General features: G+C 30.9%; 1 protein-coding gene across 1 annotated transcript in view; it reads left to right on the top strand.

The window, feature by feature from the left end:
• The window catches only part of LOC106689627 (uncharacterized), a 151,176-nt gene extending 128,460 nt beyond the window's left edge, over positions 1-22,716 (top strand). The window contains exons 4-5 of the mRNA XM_014434710.2: positions 5,141-5,234; positions 22,351-22,716. Of these exons, the coding sequence (XP_014290196.1) occupies positions 5,141-5,234; positions 22,351-22,500 (244 nt within the window). The 3' untranslated portion in view covers positions 22,501-22,716. The remainder of the gene's footprint in view (positions 1-5,140; positions 5,235-22,350) is intronic.
• The last annotated feature ends 227 nt before the right edge of the window (positions 22,717-22,943 follow it).

Raw genomic sequence — 22,943 nt, 5'->3', positions numbered from 1 at the left:
TCTCTCTCTCTCTCTCTCTCTCTCTCTCTCTCTCTCTCTCCCTCCCTCCCTCCCTCCCATATTTGGAGGTTGAAATCCATACTATTCGTTATATAGACGTAATTAAATGAGTTTTTGAACCTCAAATAACGATGTTTTAATCAATTTCGATATAATGAACCTCAATTTAACGAATACTAGGTATACCAATTTTTTAAGTTTCTAAACACAAATCATGATCAATACAAATAAGAATATTGGAATATCATAACATAAATGTATACTGACACAAATTATGTTAATACAAAGCCCTTTAAAGAGGGAAATATAAATCATTTGTTAAAAGGAAACCTGCTGTAGTCAGTACGGGGGTTATATTTGTGTATCCTTAAAGAGAAATTATGAAAAAAAAAAAAAAAAGAAAAGCGTGAAGAGAAAGATTTCCCTGGCCGGGCCCGGGCCATTTTCAAGATGAGGTAGAAAAAGAATGCATAATGTATCCATCTCTTCCTCTCCCCCCTCCCCATATTCTTCCTAGCCAGATTTACTCCTTTGCAGTTGAAAAAAAGTAATGCTCTTCTGATAGATATATTTTATGAATAATATATATTACATATTTTACTTATTTATACATATACAAAGGATAATCTAGAATAGGACATTGATAAATGGATTAGACAAATGAGGCGTTTTTCGAAAAATATGGTAACTGAAATGTTTCACGAACTGCAGTTTTTGGCATCATAAACTTTTTTAAGGTTGATTTCACAAATTTTTGAAAGAATATTTAGGAAATCTGTTTGGACAATAACAGTTGATATTAAGTTATGGTTAGGGATGGACTACTGGACCCTGTCTCATAATAAAGTACAAAATAATATTATTAATCTTATAGTTCGTATTTGGTACAATTGCAATCACTTCTAATTTTCAGACAGATAATTTTTAACATTTAAACTCATATAATATCACTAATAGTCTTCCCCATCATGAAACGTAATGTATTAGTTCTTGCACTTTATACTTTGTGTACTTGTATTTATGAAGTAATACTATTGGCTTTCAATATGAAACATGCCCCTGGCCGAAGGTAAAATATTATAATTAACAAACAATTTGACCTTTAACCTGTTTTACGACCGAACGCCTCAAATGTCTTCTTTCTACAGCTAAAATAACTGTTAAATCGCCACTCATTAGTGAACTCAGGACTATGTTTTCAAACAAATGGTTTAAAATTCTATGGGTGGTTTAAAAAATAGTTCTACTAGCCAGACGAATTAGAGGCTTTTGTGCTAACAATGCTTAATAGAAAAGTATTATCAAATTAGTAAAAATAGAGAGAGATCACACTAGTACAAGAGCCGGGAAGAAAAAAAGGCAGTTGTCTCACCACAATTTTTGATTACATTAATGAAAACTAGGTATAATTACTTATCAAAACTGATTAGTTTGCCAAGTATAGGTAGGGGGAATAAAAAATGGCGGCTGTTTCAAAACCTTAAAAAAAACATTATTTTTTTTATTTTATTTATGGAGCTCAATATCTCGAAAACTACCTACACTAGAAAATCAAAAAAGAGCATTATTTAAAGAAGAGTAAATTTTCTTAAATATTAGCCCTAAAGAGCTATTTACGTTTAATAGTTCTCGAGATACAGCCTTTTAAAAAGCAACATTTCATAAAAATTTACTGAAATATCAGTAGTTAGTTAATTTATTTTGAGAAATCTAAATCTCAAAATAAGCTAGTTTATGACCTTTATCTTCGTAAGAATAGTAGTTTTCAAGATATTTGCTAAAATAATTGATTTATGATAACGCTGGGACAATAATTTTGATATATGAAAAACTTTATTTCAGAAACCATAAAACGTAGAGATGTCTGCTAGCACTCAAATTAAACATAGTTAAATTTACTATAAAATAGTTAATAATGTTTATTTTTGTAGGAGTAGTAGTTTTTATGATATTTGACGAAATAAACTCACAAAATGTTAATTTCTAGTTCTTCGTATAAAATGTTGGATTTTTGAAATTATATATCTCTAGACTCAAAAAACGCACATATGTCTGCCAAAACTCCAAATAAAGGAAATTTAACTTACTATAAAGTAGCTTATGACACTTATCTTCGTAGGGGTAGTAGTTTTTATGATATTCACATATGAATATAAATTTGGCAAATGGAAATTTGTCCGAACAACTGTAAATAAATTTATTTTAGCACATTTCATGAAAAATACTACTCCTAGGAAAATAAACGTTATAAACTACTTTATAGCTCATTAAACTATTTAAATTTGAGTGCTAATAGACATCTGTACGTCAAATGGTTTTTGAGATATAGATTTCTCAAAATAAATTAATTACTTATATTTCAGTACGTTCCATACAATATTTTTATGAAATTTTGCTTTTTAAAAAACTATATCTCGAGAAATATTAAACGTAAATAGCTCTATTAGAGCTTAAATTTACTCTTCTTTAAATAATGCTCTTTTAGATTTTCTAGTGTTGTTAATAGATTTTAAGATATAGAGCTCCAAATGAAAAATTAATGTTTTTTTAACGTTTTGAAAGAGCGTCCATTTTTGACTCCACATACCTATACTTGGCAGACTCATCAATTTTGACTAGTAATTATACCTAGTTTTCAATTAAGTAATCAAAAATTCATGTGAAATAACTGCCTGTTTTCTCCTCTTTGGTTCTTGTACTACACCGGTTAGCTTAGGAGTCACGAAAAACAAAAATTTTCCGAATCAACAAACTTAATTATCGTTACCTAGATATTGTATTCATTTTATATGACGTCCCGCTAAGTGGGTAAATGATAGACTAAATAAATTAACTATTGAAACGGACATATAAATGAATAATTAATAATATCAATTGCCCAATAAAACATGTTGTCGCCATCCTCAAAATACAATATCAACCTTGATTACATTTATAGCTTCTCTACCTGGTGACAGTTATTTCAGTTAATATTATTTCATTTTATCATTATTATTATTGCAGCACTCTCTGTATTATTAACAACTGTTCTAATTTACTGTATTGAGTTTTAATCCTACCTTCAGGAAAATAGTTAATATTTTTTTAGGTTTTTTCAAGCCTACAGTGAAAAAACAGTTTTAGAACAAATAATTTTTTCAGCTTATTATTAAAAAACTTTATTGTACAGAATAATAATTTGAAATTAATATCTATAAACATTACTTATGATTGTCTATTACAGTGCGATCATTTCTTTTAAATTTCACTTAAAGTTGTTTTTTTCCCAATGCATGATAGGTGTATCAAATTTTAATTTATGCCCTGCATGTCTTCAATTATAAACTAGTGTGCCAGTTACTAAAATAAACACAAACACTGACACAACCTAAACCCTAAGAAACCAATAAAAATATACTAAACAATTCCTTACATACCAACACTCCAGCGACGATATCATAAACCCTAAACAATCAAAACAACAAAAAAAGACGATTACATACAAAAAAACACGATCACATTATCCAAACTTTACACGAATACAAAAGACAAAAAAAAAGTATAGCTACAACTTAATATATTGTACATAATTCACTGTGAAGAGAACTATTTTTGATTGTAATGTTTGCAGCTTCGTTATGTAAGTCTTTTAAGGTACGCTAAAGATTTGCGAAGCATATGTCCAAATGAGTTTCAGTAAGTAGGTGTATGTATGGAATCGCTGTATTAATTTTAGTGAAATAGAGAAATTGAGCTTTAGGTGTTTTTTTAACGTCAGCCGTGCTTAATTTTAGGACTGCTTGCCATCCTTCTGTCGGATGTTAATCCTAGATATTTAACTGAATAAGAAAACTATTTGATGTCTTTGCATATTGGGGGACATGTGTCAAGGTGGAAGAAATATTTTGTAGTTATTTCTTATTTCTGTTATTTTAGTTTCATGCTATTCATTTATAGATTTCTTTTCTTAGTAATTCATTTCTAGCTTCATTTAGATACATTAGATATCTTAGGTCAGGAAATGAGATCTCAGACCCAACTCCTTTTTGACCGCTTCCTTATATTATTCTGCAAATAAATTTTAAAACCATCTTGTTTTTTATTATTACAAATGTACGTTTAGTTGAGTGAAGATCCGTATGTGTCGAATGATTCAGAAATATGATTATAAATATAACAAATGAAAGAATTTTATTTGTTAGATTGTAATTCCACTCTATAAATAAGTAAAGAATGAAAACTCGGAACAATCTAAGGAGAAATTAATAACCAACCTAAAAATTCAAGGGAGAAATTAATAATATACCTAAACAATAGATTAGATTGTATTTTATGAAAACAAGAAAAATGTTTAATAAATATAGATTTTGAACCATATATTAATATAAATACAATATAAGTCGAGGATTTAAGAGAGAGAAGAAGCAATCCTACTGGCTTTGCAGAGACCATTATGAATTCACTTATGGTATCTTGAAGCACCCCCTAAGCACCTAATGTGTCTTCCTCTAAAACCCAATAAGAAATTCCAATTCTCGAACAGAGATGAACTTACTCAACGCCTAACAATAATTTAGATGTTTGAAGTAAATACAAATAACCTATAAAATTACTAAAATATCTAGAATTTTAATAAATATTAATAATAAAAAATAATTAGCCTGTCCAAGTACTGGATGAATCATTATACAAAGAACCAATTATGCAATAGAAGGAACAACTTAACTGACTCAGAAAGTTGTGGTAAATTAGGTGCTGGAGCCCATACCTGCCGCGAAGCAGTAAGCGCTCATAAGCAAACATTGGTTAAGTGCTAACTTGGAATTTTCAGGCTAAAGTTAGGCCTTATAGTTAGAGAAGTTATTGCTTGTAAATTATTTGCCATAATAATTAATTCTTAATCCGTAAATGTATAATTTCTATAATACTATAAATCATCAAAAAATATTACCCACAGAATGAAAAATATGTTCGTAAACACTGACCTAACAAAGTTTATAATCAAGATGTATAAAGAAATAAATTTATGCTAAATTTTTAAATTTTCATTTTAGAACGCAGAGGAATCTTTATCTTACATACACATTACATTTTATATTTAATTTTCACATTACTTTTTATCTTAAATATACATTTTATTAATTTCAATTTACTTTTCTAGGTACGCGACCAGAGCGAGGATGATGGAGTCAGAGAAAGGCAACCTCTACATCGTCGGATCCTTCAAAAAAGCCGTCCCAGACCCTGATTTCAAGGTATCAATCAATTAAGTTAAAATTATAAATATTAATGAAGTTATAAAATTAAATAAGTCATTCAATTGCAGAGAAAAAAGTCTCGCAAGATGGTTTGCGTGTGTGTATATGAATTGCCTAACTCAAAAATAAAAAGTCGCGAAACTGAAATTTCATATTTAAAGCAGGTTTGTACCTGAGATGTTAGAGTAATATATTTTAAAGTCAGAGGATAAGGAAAAAACTAGGAGTGAGGATAGTCACTCTAGCAGAGACTATTGCAGGGAAAAAGATAGAGACAGAAATAGAAAGGATAGGCGAAGATACATTGCTAGAAGACGGACGGTTGAAGTGATGCTGCCGATTACAAAGAGAGAAAGCAGAAAAGGCGATAACTCCCGTTGCAGGGAAGGTGACAGCTGAAGATAAAGAGGAAAATAAGATAGATGCGGTGAAGACTAAAATGAAAGCAGACGTGACGAAGAGAGGAAATGAAGTACCAGACACGAAGAACGTGGTAGAAGGAATGAAGATAGCAGACGAGATTGTAAAAATAAAAATGGCGGAGTTGGTAAAAAAAAGGCAACCAATTCAGGACATGATGAACGTCATAATGGTGAATATAAAATTGAAAAAGCAGAAGCAAGGAAGAAGAAGATGCTAAAGACGAATCAAAACAAGATTCCTCTTGGCACAATAGGAAAAACATTCATAAGTTTTTGAAGTCATAAGGATTTGAAAATACCTCTTTAAGTTTTAAGAAGGGAGCAGTTGAACAAGGTTATCTGGTTGATCAGTAATAATTGAAATTATCGATAAATTGAACAGGTGTTTTTCATAGTATGTGAAAAAAAGGTATCTTTAGGACTGTTTTAGGTGTTGTGATTAATTTTGTTAGTTTGCAATAAAAAAAAAATTGTTTTTGGTTTCTGTTTATGTTTTTGGCCCAGGTAACACATGACAATATTTTCAATAAATTTTAGATAGTATCTTAATCTTAAACCATATCGAGCTTAAGTTAAAGAAATATTTTCTTTGCAGATCTTCGAACCAATTGCATATTGTTTCTTTCTATTACCATATATAAACTATCTACTCAAACACATTTAAGTTTATTAACTAATAAAATTACCTTTATAGAAGTAGCAATGTATTCAATTTAAATAAGATGCTACAATAACATAATATCAACCTTTCATAGAGAAATACTAACCGCTGAAATTATATCGAACAAAAACTTATTTCCTTTGAAAACTTATTGCGGAGTTCCGTAAGCCACAAAGTTAAGTCAATTGTTATTTCATCTGTTAGCGAAATACCACTCTACAGTTTTTGAACCGAAAATGAAGCAATACAGCAGGAGTTCATAGACTCGGTATAATTGTATTTAATAAATAATAACTTTCACTTTCCCAAGATAAACCTTCCAGGGCCAGGCAGACGAGATAGCGAACCTAACTTGAATTTATATAAGTCTGGTCAGGGACCAATACGTGTTTTTAAACTTTAACCAGTTTATATATTTATGTACCACATAAAAATATAGAACTCCAAAGACTGATTGCATGACTGCACATCACATTTGTATTTTTATTTTAATTTGCGTATTTTATGATTAAAATTTCTTTAAAAATGAAAAAAAAAGTTTTAAAGCTTAAATTAAATTAATAAAAATTAATGGTGATGAGCTACGACTATTACTAATTTATGTTTAAAACATTTTATATAGGTAGTTTTTTCCAGATTTAATTCAATTAAAACAATAACATTTCAAATTACAATATTACAGTTTTGAATAATAAAGAATTCCTGAACAGGGAAATGTCAAATTCAATGTATGGAGTGCAAGTTTTTATGATTTAAATAAAAATGATTAAATACAACAACAATGAGTTATCTTCCCTTTAGGGCTTCACTTATTGACAAAATTTTAGGTTTCCAATCAAAGTAGCTTATTAGGTTTTAATTAGTAGTATGCTTGCACAAATGAGGTACGTAGCAAGTTGAATGAAAATATGAAACAAGGTTAGATAAGCTTTCCATGTACATATTAATATTATAAATTAAACAATAATGTTGATTTTCGCAGAATTCGGGTGTTAGATAATTTTACACATTTCTGGTTTTATACTGAACGGAAATCCGGTGTTTATTTATTATCATATAAGATTTATAGAGATGACATACATACGTCTTCTGCAAGAGAGAGTAGTCTTTCGTGAATAGATTTTATTTTATGTCAAACTATCTTTGAATTAATGACAAAATAATTTTAAGATTCGATATGTCTCACAAGCATCATTGGTACCAGGACTGTATTAGTATTTCAGGGCAGAGTTCAAGCATCGTTAGGACAGAAAAGGAAAACACCAAAAAATTCAAATACAATCAAGTTTCACTAGTCCCCTAGTGCCGAAAAAGAATACAAAGAAGGGATTGCTGAAAAAAGAAACAATAAATAAATAAAAAAAAAAAAAACGTCAGCAACTATTTCAAAGCGTGGACAAGACATCATAACAAGAGGTTATGGAAGTTCTGTTTCTGCGATTCACTAGTGTTTCTTTGAAGTCAAAGAGCACTTCGGCATTTTTGAAGTTCTCATGTTTCTTCTAAATGATATATTTGAGCTATCTGGGAACCTATTGATTATTTCTATAGCTAAGAATCTCTACTTTCACGATATTACCTAAAGTTTTGTTCGTATTTGGTTTTGTTTTTTTTAAGAAAGTTGGCGTAATCCATAGAAAACAGAGGGTTACCCTGATACGGTCAATCGAATCCTAGGTAGGCCATATTAGGATATCCTTTGTTTCTTGTTGTTTTCGAGCAAATTTTTCATCATAACAATGCTGTTTTGTAAGTAATTGATTGTTTATTATCTGTTTTTATTTGTCTTTCTGTGTCAATGGCTTCTCTACCTGTTAAAAAAAAGAGGAAATTGGCCAGTATGGTATTAAAGAAATGCATTGAAAGCGAAGAAAGAAGTAATGCCATCCTAGACTGCAGCTGGTGTCCAAGGGCGTACTCTGAGAACACACAATTTACCTTCAATAATGTCCTAGTTGTCTTGACCATATGTGGAACCCCTGATCTTAATATGGCCTATTGATAATGATTTGGGTGAACGCCAAAAATTCCTTCTAAAATGATTTAATAATAACAAAGGCCTAACGAACCCAAAGGTGCGATGCCAATACCACCAAACGCTCTCTGCATACGTCCTTCCAAACCCAATTTCTCTAAATCAGTTTTAACGCAATCCTCCTATCTACGTTTCGGTCTACCCCTCGGACGTTTACCCGTTGGTTCAGGGTTTATTAACATTTTAGGGTTCCGCTCGTTACTAAGCCCTACAACCTTACATGCCCATCTTATACCCCGCAATGCTATAACTTGAATTATATTTACCGGGTGTAGGTCCCTTAATTCAGCGTTGTGTAATCTTCTAAACTCTCCCGTTAATTCATCATTTTTCGGTTCGAATATTTTTTGCGTAATAATTTATTTTCGAAAACCTTAAGGCGCTATTCATCCCTTAGTGTAAGAGGCCACGTCTCACATCCATAAAGAGCAGTGGGAAAGATAATAGTTTTTGAAATTCTAATTTTTAAGTTTTTCGATAGAAGGCGCGAGCTAAGCAGTTTCGAAATAGAAAAATAACAAGCATTTCGCGCCTTTAACCTTGCTTTTATTTCCTCATCAATTTAGTTTTTTCTAGTTACCGTAGAACCTAAATACTTAAACCTATCTACCTGTTCAAACTTTTTTCTTCCTACATCTATATCATCGAAATTACTCGCGTTTCTACTGCTAACCATGTATTTTGTTTTATCCGTACTTATTTCAAGACCTAGATCCTTACTGGAGTTTATTAGCGTGATTGTATTTAGTTCTACAGTTTCTTTGACATCACCTAAAAATATCAAATTATCTGCATACCCAAGCATCGGTATTTTACCACCCAAAGTTAAACCCTTTTCGGTATTCATCCACTTTTAATGACGTATTCTAGTGCTAGATTAAATAAGATAGGTGATAAAGAATCACCTTGTTTTAAACCCGACCGTACCTGGAATTTCTCAGAATAATGATTACCGATTCGTACCTTATTAAACATTTCGGTCATGCACATCCGTATGAGATTTACTAACTTCTTTGGTATTCCTTGTTCAATCAGAATATTATACAGCTTCTGGCGGTCAATAGAATCGTAAGCCTTTTGGAAATCTATATAAAGCTGATGAACTACCCCGTTGTATTCCAATTTTTTCTGCAAGATTTGCCGTAATGAAAAAATTGACCAATAGATGAACGATTTCGTCTAAAACCACATTGGTAGTCTCCGATTATTTCTTCAGCGTATTCCGTGATTCGGCTAGTTAAGATTAGCGTAAATATTTTATAACATACAGGAAGGAGTGAGATCCCTCGATAGTTATTATAATCCATCATCGGGCACTTTTTTCTAAAATGGTTTACTTATTTTATTTTGAAAGTAGATAGATTACTTTGGTTGCAGACAAAATTTCAGGCTAATTGATTGGATACGAAGTGAACTACAGCTGTTCTAACTTGAAGTAGGCCATACTTCTGCCACCTACCTTATACTACATGTTTGAATGGCTTGGATTAATAAAGGTTCTCTCTATGGTTAATTTTTTATACTGTTGATATGAGATGTGTTACAACTCTTTTTTCTGCCTAGGTGAAGTCCATATTAGTGAAAATTTGGCTAGTCAGTTACTAGCGTTCCAGAGATGTTTTGGAATCTAATATGCATGCAGTAATTCGCTTTTTTTTGTAAAATATTTTTCTAAATTATCAAAAATTATAAACAATAAGGCTGTTTTAAGGACCTTTCCGTTCATTTGCTGACGATAACGTTTCGACCAAGTTTTTTTTTCGGTATAATATCTTTAATCGGAGAACGAATATACAAAAACGTTATCCACCTGTTGACGACAGCCCGTAAGACGACTGACCGCAGAACGGGGACTAGATATGATATTTGGTGGGGAGGGTTTATTGATTAGGTCTGCCAATTTGGAGGGTAGTGAAGGAAGTGGTTACGGCTAACCTACAATCTCCGGCCTCGTAGTGCCGTTTCCTTCTTCATTTCCATTTCGCCTCCAAGCTCGTACTGTTGTCGCCATGTTAAAGAAATTACCAACAACGTAGTTATCCTGTAAACAATTACACAAGATGTGCGAGGAACCATTTAAATGAAAAAGTATCCTCTTGTTCGATAAATGTTTTTGTTAGATTATTATGATAACCAAGAAGTAATAATTGAAAATATCTATCAATAAAATGTCTATAAAAAAAAATACAATTCATCAGGTAATTAACTCATCACAAAATAAACGAAGCTAATTGATTAAGTAATGTATTGATAGATACAGCCATTACACTTCCAATTAAATGACGAACTGTTTAATTCATTTTTTTTCGAAATGCAGTCGTTAATGAACTTTTTTTACATATAGCGTAACCTAGACCGTATTCTAATTGATACATGGACATCTATATATAATATAAAAATATTTGGTGAGACACTGAATGAAATTAAATAGTATTCTGGGCAGTTAAGATGTTTGTTTCAAACAGTATAGGTTCGCTGCATATATTAGTTCAACAAACCGTTTACGGCTTAATCCTCCATCGCCGAAGGTGACAAATGCCTCTGGAACACCAAAGCGTCGCAGCTTTAATTAATACTTAATGAACAATCCAGGGCATGAGGTTAATCATCGAGTGATCGGAAACTATCTTATCCAATCAGTTCTGGTGTCAGGAGTTGTGGATTGGAGAATGATGGGAGTTGGATCCATTGTCCATTAAATCAAAAAACTATCTATCGAGATGGCAAATAAATTGTATCATTACAAAATGCTGGAAATAGTTCCGCTCATCACAATGGCCGTACCGACAGAATTGGTCCAGTTTGGTAGCAGAATGCTGTTCAAATATTTAATCATAACTGTTGTGCGAGCACAAACAATAGGACTGTTGTCGCTTCCATTTCTCCGAAACAGTAGCTGGATTCGATGGAATGGAAGTTCATATTCTATCAAAGGCAGCTCACAACCTGATTTATGGAACTCAATTATTTGGCAATAATACAAGTTTTACATTTATTACACAGCTAATGTCAAACAATGTGAATTTATAGAGAACAAGTTCCTAGAGAAAATAGATTTGATACTATTGTAGATGATTTGTTATGAAAAAGAAAAAATGAACTAAAAAAACTGTTACTTATAATTGATACTGATACATCTACTTTGAGTACTCCGAAGTAGAGATCGGATTTTCGAGCAATGGCATGTTTTGTACTATAAATTTAGCCAAATCTCGACAGAAATTCTAATCATAGAAAGGACATCCTATCGGCACTAGTTTTATGTTATATGAAATTGCATCTTTTAGAGTTACTGTATGAATTTATACATTTTGATATCATTCTGTACAAAATAACCTTTTTGTTCAATTTTTGAGTTTAAACAATGAAATCATTGTTTACTTTAAAACTTAGTTTGTAAAAGTTGAATAAGCTTTTTATTTATTAATATTACAAATTAAACAATGAAGTGATTTCTGCTAGATGTGGGTGTTTAATATTCAATGTAATAAATTTGGTTTCTTTACTGCACGTTTTTCCACATTTTGTGTTTTTCATTGCACAGGAACCCAGTGTCTAAATATAACAAAATACCAGGTCCTTGCAATGAGTGCAAAAGAAAAAATGTATACGTATGAATATTTTCTTATCTTATTTCTGGATATCCAGACTTTATAAACTGATTTTTATATTGCTTATCCTATTATTATCATTATTATTTAATCTGGACATACGGAATTGAGCTATGGGGTTCCACTAAACCATCAAATTCCTCTAGAATCCAATCCATGCAGTCCAAAATCCTTCGTAAAATCCTTAATGCTCCTTACTTTGTCACAAATCATCCATCAGGACCTCAATGTCCTATATGTTGCCGGTTTGGCCAGAACCAGATACCAATCATTCCATGATAAATTTCTCAACCACCCAAACCAACTCGTTTCTAACCTGGCTTATCCTTCTCTACCTAATAATCCTCCTAGGCGTCTGAAAAGAAGATGGCCTCGAGATCTTCTCCTTTAGAGGTGTTTTTGGAGTTGTATTAATGGGTAGATTCTCCACATGTTTGTATCATGTCATAATATCACTTACATCAAATTTACTTGATGCTATAATACAGCTGTAATTAACAATAAATAAATTATTAAAAAAAAATATTGCTTATCCATATTAAAACCTCCAAACCTCTGGAATGATCATTAATCAAACATTAATTACATTAAATCATCATAAAAATATATCTTACTAGACCCTCCCGCGGTAACCCCATCGCTCTCGCAGACCACTGGCTGGGAACCACTGCGCTATATGAACAAAGTATAGAATGACGTACATGAATAAACTATATAAAGTATTTCATGAATATGAACTCTAATTAATAATGGATCGTGAGGAATCCTAACTAGACTTTTTGTCTAACCATTGCTTGATTAAATAAAAAGTGATTATAAACGGCTGCACTAGTTTCATTTTTAGGTACAATAAAAAAAATATGTTCCTTAACGGAATTATCTAGTTCTATTTCATGTTTCATCAAACTTTATGAAAGTTTTTTTTCTTCCTAACTACCGAAAGTATGGAAACTTTAAACTCTTGCAGGAATCTGATGAAATCTAATCAAATTTTCACTCATTACGAAAATCGATATCTGTAAATGTAAATTGGTAACTAGATGGTCCCATTGCAGTTCCATCAAATTCCATCCTCTGCTTTCGTGTACGCAAACGCACTTGTTATTCTTGCTTGCAATCGTTTTCATCAAAAGGTACACATAACTGTGTGTTATTGTTTATTCCATTCCTATCTTGTTTATTTAACGTATGGATTTGGATTTTTCATTCTTCAGATCTACCTGTATTAATTTGCTAAATAATTCTGAACTTTTTCAAATTCCTTTATACATACACCTTTAGTTGGCGTTGAGGAAAGTAAATAATGAGTCCCCAAATGTAAGCAGTTTCAAGTTAAAATACCGAATAGGCAGGATTGAGCCGACTCCCAAGTTGGAAGGAACAGACAGAAGAGCAAACAGATATTTATTCATCAGTGGGCCGAGTGCCGGAGATTGAGCCACTAATAGGGGAGTCTCAGTTAGGGGAGGTCGGTAAACAAGAAAGTACCCTGGGCCTGTATTCTCTAGCTCCTGTCTTGTCTTCTTTATACCTTTCCTTGAGAAAAGAAAAGCAAAGAGCATAATGCTAATTGGGTTTAAGAAGGTCTGGAGAGTGGCGACTGGAAGGATCTGGAATAACAACTTTAGCAATAATAACAGAATCCATTTTGGTGTAAAAATAAGAATCTACCCCCTTTCTAATTCCAACAACTTTCATGGAAAAGAAAATCGTATCAATAACATTAATTAGTCTTTTAAAATATAGAATTACCTTTAGAGCTATTATATCTTTGATGTAATCCTCTATTTCGTCAAAACCAGTTTCTAAGGCAATATTTCCATTAAAAATCTTATTATTTGCTTAAATCAATTTCGTAATGTGAATATACTTTGGCGAGGTTTCTCACTGCTTGTAGCAACTATATGTATGTGAGATTGTTGTAGTAGCAGTTATTCATATTACGTTTATCTACATCAGACCCTCTCCTCCCTGTGAGATCTCTAACGGATTTTAATATATTTAAGCCCCATGTATGTGGTACGTTGTACAGTTTTATTGGCTTTTATCACTACATTAATAGGCCAAATTATGATATCTGTACTCATTCTCGAGACGATGGAAAACTAAAAACGTGACCATAATAATCTCAAGTATACATTTTTACATAATTTAGGATTTTTTTTTAAATAGTTTATAAATTTTTTTAATAAGGTAATAGCTTTTCATCAGGTGACTAAGGAACAAAAATTAGAAATTTCAGTTAAAATTTATTGGCACCTCATATAGTACATATACTAGATAAAAGATCTCTGAGCTTGATATGCTCTGAGCTTCCAATTTCTGCTGCAAAAATTTCATATAGTTGACTATATTTAGTGCAATTTGACATTAGGAATTGAGTATTGAATCTCCACTATCAAATGGCTTCCGTATCCAATTCCCATAATCTAAAATACTCGATAAAATCCTCAATAATACTCATTTTATCACAAATACAAATATCAATTATGAACTTTAACCCACATGGTGCAGAAATAGCTACCTATCGTATTCTATATCCCCTCACAACCATCAGTTTTCTGATTATCCTCAGAAGATTCTATAAAAAAGATTATCTTGAAAACATAAAATCATCATAGAAATGTAACCAATTCACTATTATACCATTTCATATATATAGCAGGAATTATCTGAGGGGGCCGCATCGACTAAACTTTATAGTTATCAGTGCCATCTTTATTCTAATGGCCTACTTGGCCCGGGCCCCTAACACCTGTGACCGATAAATTAAAAAAATTAACTATGAGCTACGATAGAATCAAGAAAGATTAAGTAATTTATTACAGTTGATTTGTAAGAAACAACCAATTGCATCGGGAATTACAAATGGAGACAATAGAGAATTACTCCCAGTCACCGACAGTTAAAGGAGCAGTGACCTACAACTAGGGAAACCCAACCACAACCCGAAGACTGAAGCCCAGGCTGCTGCAGGACATTCTGTTATAAGTTCTATAATGCAACAGAGAGCCGGAAACACCAGCACATGTGCTGGGGAAATGCCCCAACAACTCCCTCCTCATAACACGCCGACATCATGAAGTGACATACGAGTTAATGAAGCTCCTAAAAGAAAGAGATTTTGCCTGCTTTGACGAGGTCTACTGTGTAGATACGAATGGATCCACAAGGTATGCGGATATTGTTGCTTTCCCTAAGAAGGGGAAGTCGGCAATCATTCTAGATCCCACCGATATGAAAATAACGACCTTGACCAGCCAAATAAGGTAGATAGGAAAAAGAGGGAAATCTACGATAAATGTACCCCTTTCCTCAAGGAGAAGTTCCGTGAGGGCTTCGGAGAACGAGACTTCAACGTGAGAGGCCTCTGGTTCGGAGCCCGTGGAACGATAAGAGCTTCATGGAGGAGCTCGGGGTCGATGTCCAGGACGTGGCTAGGTTGACAGAAAATATAATACTTGACTCCCTGGGAATCATACACCACCACATGCATGGAAATTAATGAGTATGGGAGTTTATCCAGAAGTGGGATGGCATGCATGCATCGCATATCTTATTTGTTGTTTTAGTAAATATTTTAATATGTGTTATATAGGGGAATTTGTTGATCAAATGAAGTAGGGGTTGTGAAATGGAAGGGAAAGAAAAAGAAAAGGAATAAATCGAAAACAAATTGTAGTTAGTTTATAGACTGGTATTAATTGTAAAAGAAAAGTAAAAGAAAACTGTGGAAGAAAAAAAAAATGTTATCTATGTATTATATTATATCATGTAAAAATATGTAACTTATATTTGTCCAGTCACGGATTGATCAGTATGCTGTGTACTTTAGCAACCCGATATATTTGGGCAGCATGAATAAAGTATTTCTTTCTCTTTCTATCAGTTTTATTATTGTCACTCTAAAATTTTAATTTTTTTTTCTCTTCATATTTTTCTTAAATTAACTTTTTTTGCATTTGAAGTCAATTATTTATTTTCTTAAATCCATAAATGTTATTATTTTTGTTATTAAATTTACTTTTATCTTTTATTAAGAATAATTATTTTTATCTATTTAGTTTATCGTTTTTTTAAATTTATAATGTTGTATATAGTTAGGGGTGCCTTTTGTATAGGACTATACCCCCATAATCAATTTTAAAAAAAAAATGTACCTCTTAATTAACCATGTAAGGCCCACCAGGCCGATCTGGTATTAAATAAAAAACTTATTACATATGTACTTAGAAAAATAGCTCTTACGTCATCAAGGTTTCATTGTTTGTTAGTTTGTCTGGTGAAAAAAGGTGAACAATAACACCATAAATGTTAGCATTTTTTCTTTCTTTTTTCTTTGTCATCTTTCAAAAATTAAATAAATAAAAATTTGGACTAATATCCTTTTTGATAATTCTCTAAATAACACAAAGTTCAGCAAATAATTTAAAGGGCACTCATATCTTGAACTACCCGGTGATCCCACCAGGTTAAAGACAATAGTTACGTAGTTATTAATGCAGAGTCGTGAGAAATTTTTTTGATTATGATATTAATTTTTTTAATTTAAATTTGAGTAAATAAAATCAAATCGATAGTTTTTCGTTTTGGTATGCAAATAACCCGTATTCAATTATCTAAAAGGACAAAGCCGTCATTTATAGTTAAAATGTTATAACATTTTACCAAAACCAACCTGAGAAAACTAACCAGAAGTACAAATACTCGTTTTATTCCCCTTAGACCAGAGGCAGTAAAACATTACTGGAAGCAGACCGAAGTTACATAACTGGGCCGCTATAAAGGTTCGAACCGAGGTTAATATTGCCCTCACTCCGCTCCCCCTCCAATCCTTCCAGATTCTCTTACTGGAGGGTCTAAGTAGAGTTGGGAATGAATACAAATCCTCCAATCGAAAAATATCGGGGCCAACTCCATCGTATTCAGAGCATTAGTTCATCTAAATGGCCAATTCTCACGATCGCCCACTAACTTTTTTCGAAAAGTATAGTTGCCAAGCACCGGGATGTGGGTAATAACGGTAAATATTTCATTCACACAAAGGGATCTATAACAGCTTCCTTGGTCAACAATCTTTTTATATTATTATGTTGGAAATGAGGGGTCAGCAAATGTCGAAAAGTATGCAATAGGATATTCTACTGTTCCCTCAAACAGAGAAATCTAAAGTACCCCATAATAAATAAATATTGGTCAATTTTAAGATCAAACCTTAATGGATCAATCCCTATGATACATTAATATAATAAATATGTTTGTTGCGCTATAAACCATTGAAATCTTTGTAATTTGCGATATGGACGCAGATAGGATGAAAACATGCATGGTACACAGACTATAGCTGATCAAGGTAATTTCTCCGATTAATTAATCCGAAATTTGTTTCCTCAAGGCCGATTTAACTTGTAAACAACCAGGTCGAGGGGAACATTGTTTAAATAAAATGATACTTCTAAATATATTATATCGAGAAGAATCAACACTCCAAAGAACCATCGATGTGAGATTCTAGTGCCTGTTCCAGCCACCTTACCTACTTACGTAAGTACCTATCCAAAAACCTATTTCGTACGCGCTAGCAGATAATGTTTTTTCAGATCCAATACCAGAAGAGAAAAATCAGATACATTAAACCGGTAAAACTTCAACCAGCAGGCAGACATGATATTGTTTTAAAGCTTATAAAGTTTGGTGACCCGGATCCACAGAAAACCCTACAAGGTCTTCTGTATCAAAGGATTGAGATGTCATACAGATCCACAACAAAGGAAGCTCAAGCGATATTAATTAGTAATATTATAATAAGCAATAATATAATGGTAAAACAATATAATAATAAAAACTTAACACAATTTTATTCTATACAAATATATTCCACTCTTCTGTAACGTTCGGCTTTTTATATTTCGGCTATTTTCATCATTCCACAATATTAAAAACAATACCAAAATCAATCACAATAAAAAAAAAATTTTCAATTATATAACTCGTGGAAGTATTCGTAATAATTAAAATTATACTAATGCTCAAGTATTTTTTCATAGAGGTTTTTTTTTTTTATTGGGAGATTCGTATTTTATTTTAACACTTTGTAAATTGTCACTTTTATTTCTAACTCTTGAGACTGCTACCTCATTGTAAAATAAGTTGATATAAGGTGAAATGGTTGGAAGAGGAAAAATAATGTTGTTTTGGAGATTAATAAGAAATTAGAGCTCCGATGAAAAAGTATCTGGATACAAACAGAATTTTAAATAAACTATTATGAATACTTCCAAAAGAGTAATTTAACCGAAAATATTCTTTTATATTGTAACTGAGGTGAAGATAAAAAAAAATACTTATAGAAAAAGATAAAATGTTACAGAAGTGTGGAGTGTGTATATATAATGAAAAGTAATAAGTTTTTAATAATATGTAGTTTTATATCAGTAAGGCTTAATGTGAATCAAAGTGGTTTTTGATAAATATTTAATTATATTAGTATAGATATTAATACATTTATTCGATATAAGTTGTCCCCATTGAATTCAATGCGAGCGTCAAAAAGTTAATGAATCTTTAGATCAACAGGTGCTTCAGTTCATCGCCTATTTCAAGATCCTATTTTTTCTCGCCCCGAATCAAAGAAGTGCGTACCTGTTTATATATACATAAATATATTTATTGGCATACCTAGCGAGATCGGGGCAGAACAGGTCGGACTGCAGAAAACATTATGTATTTCTGAAACAAGGAACGTTTCCAAACGGCTGACTAGGACCAAGAGGAACAGTCGTAGTAAATGAAAAAGGAAGACGAACCATTGGCGGAGACCGGGCGCCAATCGGTAATCGATACTGCAACTGCAAGGAGACATCCTTTGTTTTTGTAAACAAGTCCCCTCTTCACCACTGTGACAATCCGACCCTCCTCACGCTCTGCTGCGCTCGTGGCTCTTTTGTACTTCTTATGGGCAATAACACTCTGTCCTTTGAAAGACTAGTCTAAATCCGCATCTACTAATACCTCTTGGTGTTACAATGTTTCTAATATGTCTTAAACGACATGGATTGTTAATTAGCAATTTTGTATTTTTATAAAATTCTTTCCTTTGAGCAAAGCAAAGCTATCTCTCTCGCTATAATATATATTATATATATATTTATATAAAAAAATATATATATATTGTATTTTTTACATTATCGGTTTCATGACACTGGGGTGCATCGGACCTCCACTTTCTAGTGTGTAATTGTTATAACAAACTGTTCTATACATACATATATATATTGTATAACAAACTGTAATAGACAATTGCCATGACTATGCAAACAATAAAGTGTGTGTGTATGTATATATAAGAAACTACTACCCACCCTCTAATGAGTGTAACTCCAGCAAGAGGATAGATTGAAGTCTGGTGGCTCTACCCTGTCTTCGATGTGCACCATAAATATGATACATTTTGATAATACATATAAAGTTTGATTATTGACATACATTTTCTTGCTGAACTCATTCTAACCCAAACAATTAAATTAATTTTGCCCTTTTTATTTGTTTATTATTAATTTATTTGTTCAAAAGGTATAGTGTGAGGTGTTTTTTGAACGCATTTTCATGAACTTTTGTTTCTAAACCTATGGTACTTCATTGAACTATTTTACTCTATTGTAATAATAATTTCTAAGCATTAAAGTAGTATTTGTTTGTGTATTGTGGGGATTAAAATTTATCACCTAAGCGAGTGTTTATTAAGGTTTTATATTTTTCAAATTTATTGTCCTCTCATATCTTTATAGTTGCTCTTTTTATTAAAAATTCCCAATTCAATATTTTAGTGGTTAAGAGCTTTTTTTTTTAAAGCATTATATGAATAATTTTTGATCACAGGATTTTAAACTTTTTTTTATTGTCCTACACCATACTGGAATACAGAAAGAACCAAAGCAAAATATTCTTCTTTTTTTATTGATGGTATTTCTCAATTTTTGAAATATGTAAATATTGTTAGTTATTTCCCCAAAGTTATTTAGTTATTATTTCTACATTAGCTATTAGTAGGGATGCAATTTTTATGTTTCCAAATATTGTTTTCTACAGGATGTATATTCTATATTTATGCTTCCCGGAAACATTTTCCGATATTTGTAACCAATTTTATAAATTTTTATTATTTCATCATTTTTACATTTATTTTTTACATAACTTTCCTGTAAATACATATTTTAGTTCATATTTCTCATTATATTTTTAAATGTTCCACCGTTTTTACATATTAATACATATTTCCCTTTTTGCTTGATACTTTTTTTGTTTTTACCTTCCAAATGAATTTTTATGTAAATTAGAAAAAATAGAATAATTTCATATGTAGAAATCATAACATAGTTCTCAATTTTTCCATAAATCCTAAAGTATACATGTAATATAATGAAAGTTAAAATTTTCAATGTAGTTCTAAGCTCCTTCACTTTTCTATTTGTCTAATGGTTCCTAATCATTTCTTTCAACTTAACAATTTACAGTAGTAAGTTCCAACAAAAATGTCCCATCCACTCGTATATTTTCTGTTTAAAATCTTATCACCAGCTATTCATTCAAGAAGCCTAAAATGAAGTAAATTAAAAAAACCATTTGCGACTTCATGACAACTCTCGTCAGAGAGTTCCAAAAAGAGCTGTTTAAAGGTGATTCTGGAGTTTTATATTATTTTGTTGAGAAAAAAAACTTCAACAAATTTAATTTTATAACTTATAAAGACAATTAAATATAGAGAAAATAAGGCAGAATTCTATTGAATGAGAAAGATGGATTATAACAACCATTAAAATTAAACATAATATTTTTCAATAAATCAAAACTTTTATCCTTTTTTTTTCTCCACACTTTTTATTTCTATTTTAAAAAATTGAAAAGTTGTATGCATATTCTTTATTTTCAGACTTTTTAATTTAATTTCCCTATTTTCAAAGTTTTTCATATTAAATTTTTTTTTTTTTTAGTTCATATTAATGTAAAAATAAACACATATGTTGAATTTTTTATCACATAAAAATCCTTTACCTATTTATTTGATGTATCTACAAAAGAATTACCTAACCAGAACTACAAAAAATATCTTTATATTTAACAATAATATTCCTTTCTATTTTCCATAAAAACATATCTAAAGAGATACTATTTTGCATAAAAGGAAGATGGTCTGGGTGCGGTCTAAATATTCAAATAGTAATTAAATAATTTAAAATGATTCAATGTTTTGCACCCTTTATAGGGCTTCATCAGAGCTAAAAAAGACAAGAATAACTAAAATAATGTAACAAAGTAAGAAAATAGATAATATGAAATAAAAGTAAACTAAGGTGTAGCTAAATATGGCTTATAATAGGTGAAAGTTAACATAAAAATGAACAAATTAAATTAAATAAAATCATAATAATATGTATAGTGAAAAGTAAAAATAAACAAGAATAACAAAAAGATATTAGACAATTGATGAAAACAGAAATAAACAAAAAAGTAGAAAAAAAAAGAAACAGAAAACAACAGCACATACTAAAAGATGGAAAATGAGAGAAATAAGAATAAAATAAAGGTTAAAAAAAAGAAAATAATAAACAAAATGGGACACCTATCTTTCTGAATGGAGGAAAGCACAAGACTAAGCTAAAGGCGGATGCGAGATACCAATAGGGTAGGAGAGTGCGGGGAAAATGTATATAGATAAAATACAAACAATACAATACAAATATACACGTATGATATGTTAAATATTCTATTTCAACTGAACATGTACTATCAAAGAAGTCTGTGGTATCTAGCTTTTCAATTAAATTAAATAAATGGTATAGGACAGCTCCCATCTGAAATTGATAGTAATTAACTTACAATACGTAAATAAATAAATAGATTAGATGCTGTTTTTGGACACCCTGAAAAGTAGCAAGACTATTTACTCTAATTTTAAAAAAAAATCTCCTTGTGAGATGCAATATTTAATTGTAAGGACATTAATTTTTACACAATATTATATTGTAAATAGAAAAATTTTATGTTCTATGCTCTCAATTAAATTCATTCTATACTTCAATATTTGTCAATCCACAATACTATTATAATTGAACTCTAGAATAAATATCATTGGAAACCATGTAATATAATTTATTTTGTTAGTGTCAATAATAACTTACAGAAAATAATTTGTTTTTTTTTTAGAAATATAACAATATTTATTTGGATTAAGTATTTATTACTAGATAAATCAATAATATTATTACAACAATTTATCAATTAAGATTGGTAAAATATATAAACACTTAAGTATGCAGGGTAGGGACTCTTTTAATACCCTAATATTTTTTTCATACATTAACTAGCCATATTCTTTATGTTTCAGCTATGGCTGACTTCAAGTATCAGCATTGCCGACCGGAATATGGGCTACTGCATGACAGGCAGCCTAGATAGAGGAACGAAGAAAACCCATAATTACCAAACTACACATTTTGCAGTCATTCGAACTCATCATGTTCCAAATAAATATTGAAAATTAGTTATCTACGTAACAGACGCAGGACGTTTTAAATATAATCAGCAAAATAGTTTAATGCATTTATTACAAAATTTCATTTCAAAAATTTTCCCTATCATATATATTTATTCTATTTCTCTGGATACATGATCATAACAAGAAAACTAATTTTTAAAAAAAGAATATATTTTTGTAATTACGAACACCTCAAATTTTCCAGTGGTTTAACCAGAAAAAATTTTTTTCTACCAAAAATATTCATCACAACTAAATCATAATTAAAATACAAAAACATAAAGGCTAAATTGAATTACAAATAATTTCAATTTATTAAGGAAATAAATGGTCTATAAAAATATCTAATTTATCAAATCAAATGTTAACAAAAAAAATTAGTTCAAATTAAAAATAAAAGTATATAAATACCTGTTCAAAATGAGTTGTATACAAGAAAAACA

This window comes from Halyomorpha halys, unplaced genomic scaffold, assembly GCF_000696795.3.
Source record: "Halyomorpha halys isolate HHAL.00 unplaced genomic scaffold, Hhal_1.1 Scaffold1419.1, whole genome shotgun sequence".
NCBI lineage: Eukaryota > Metazoa > Arthropoda > Insecta > Hemiptera > Pentatomidae > Halyomorpha > Halyomorpha halys.
Note: the sequence above shows the minus strand (reverse complement) of the source record. Positions and strands in the feature narration are given on the sequence as shown.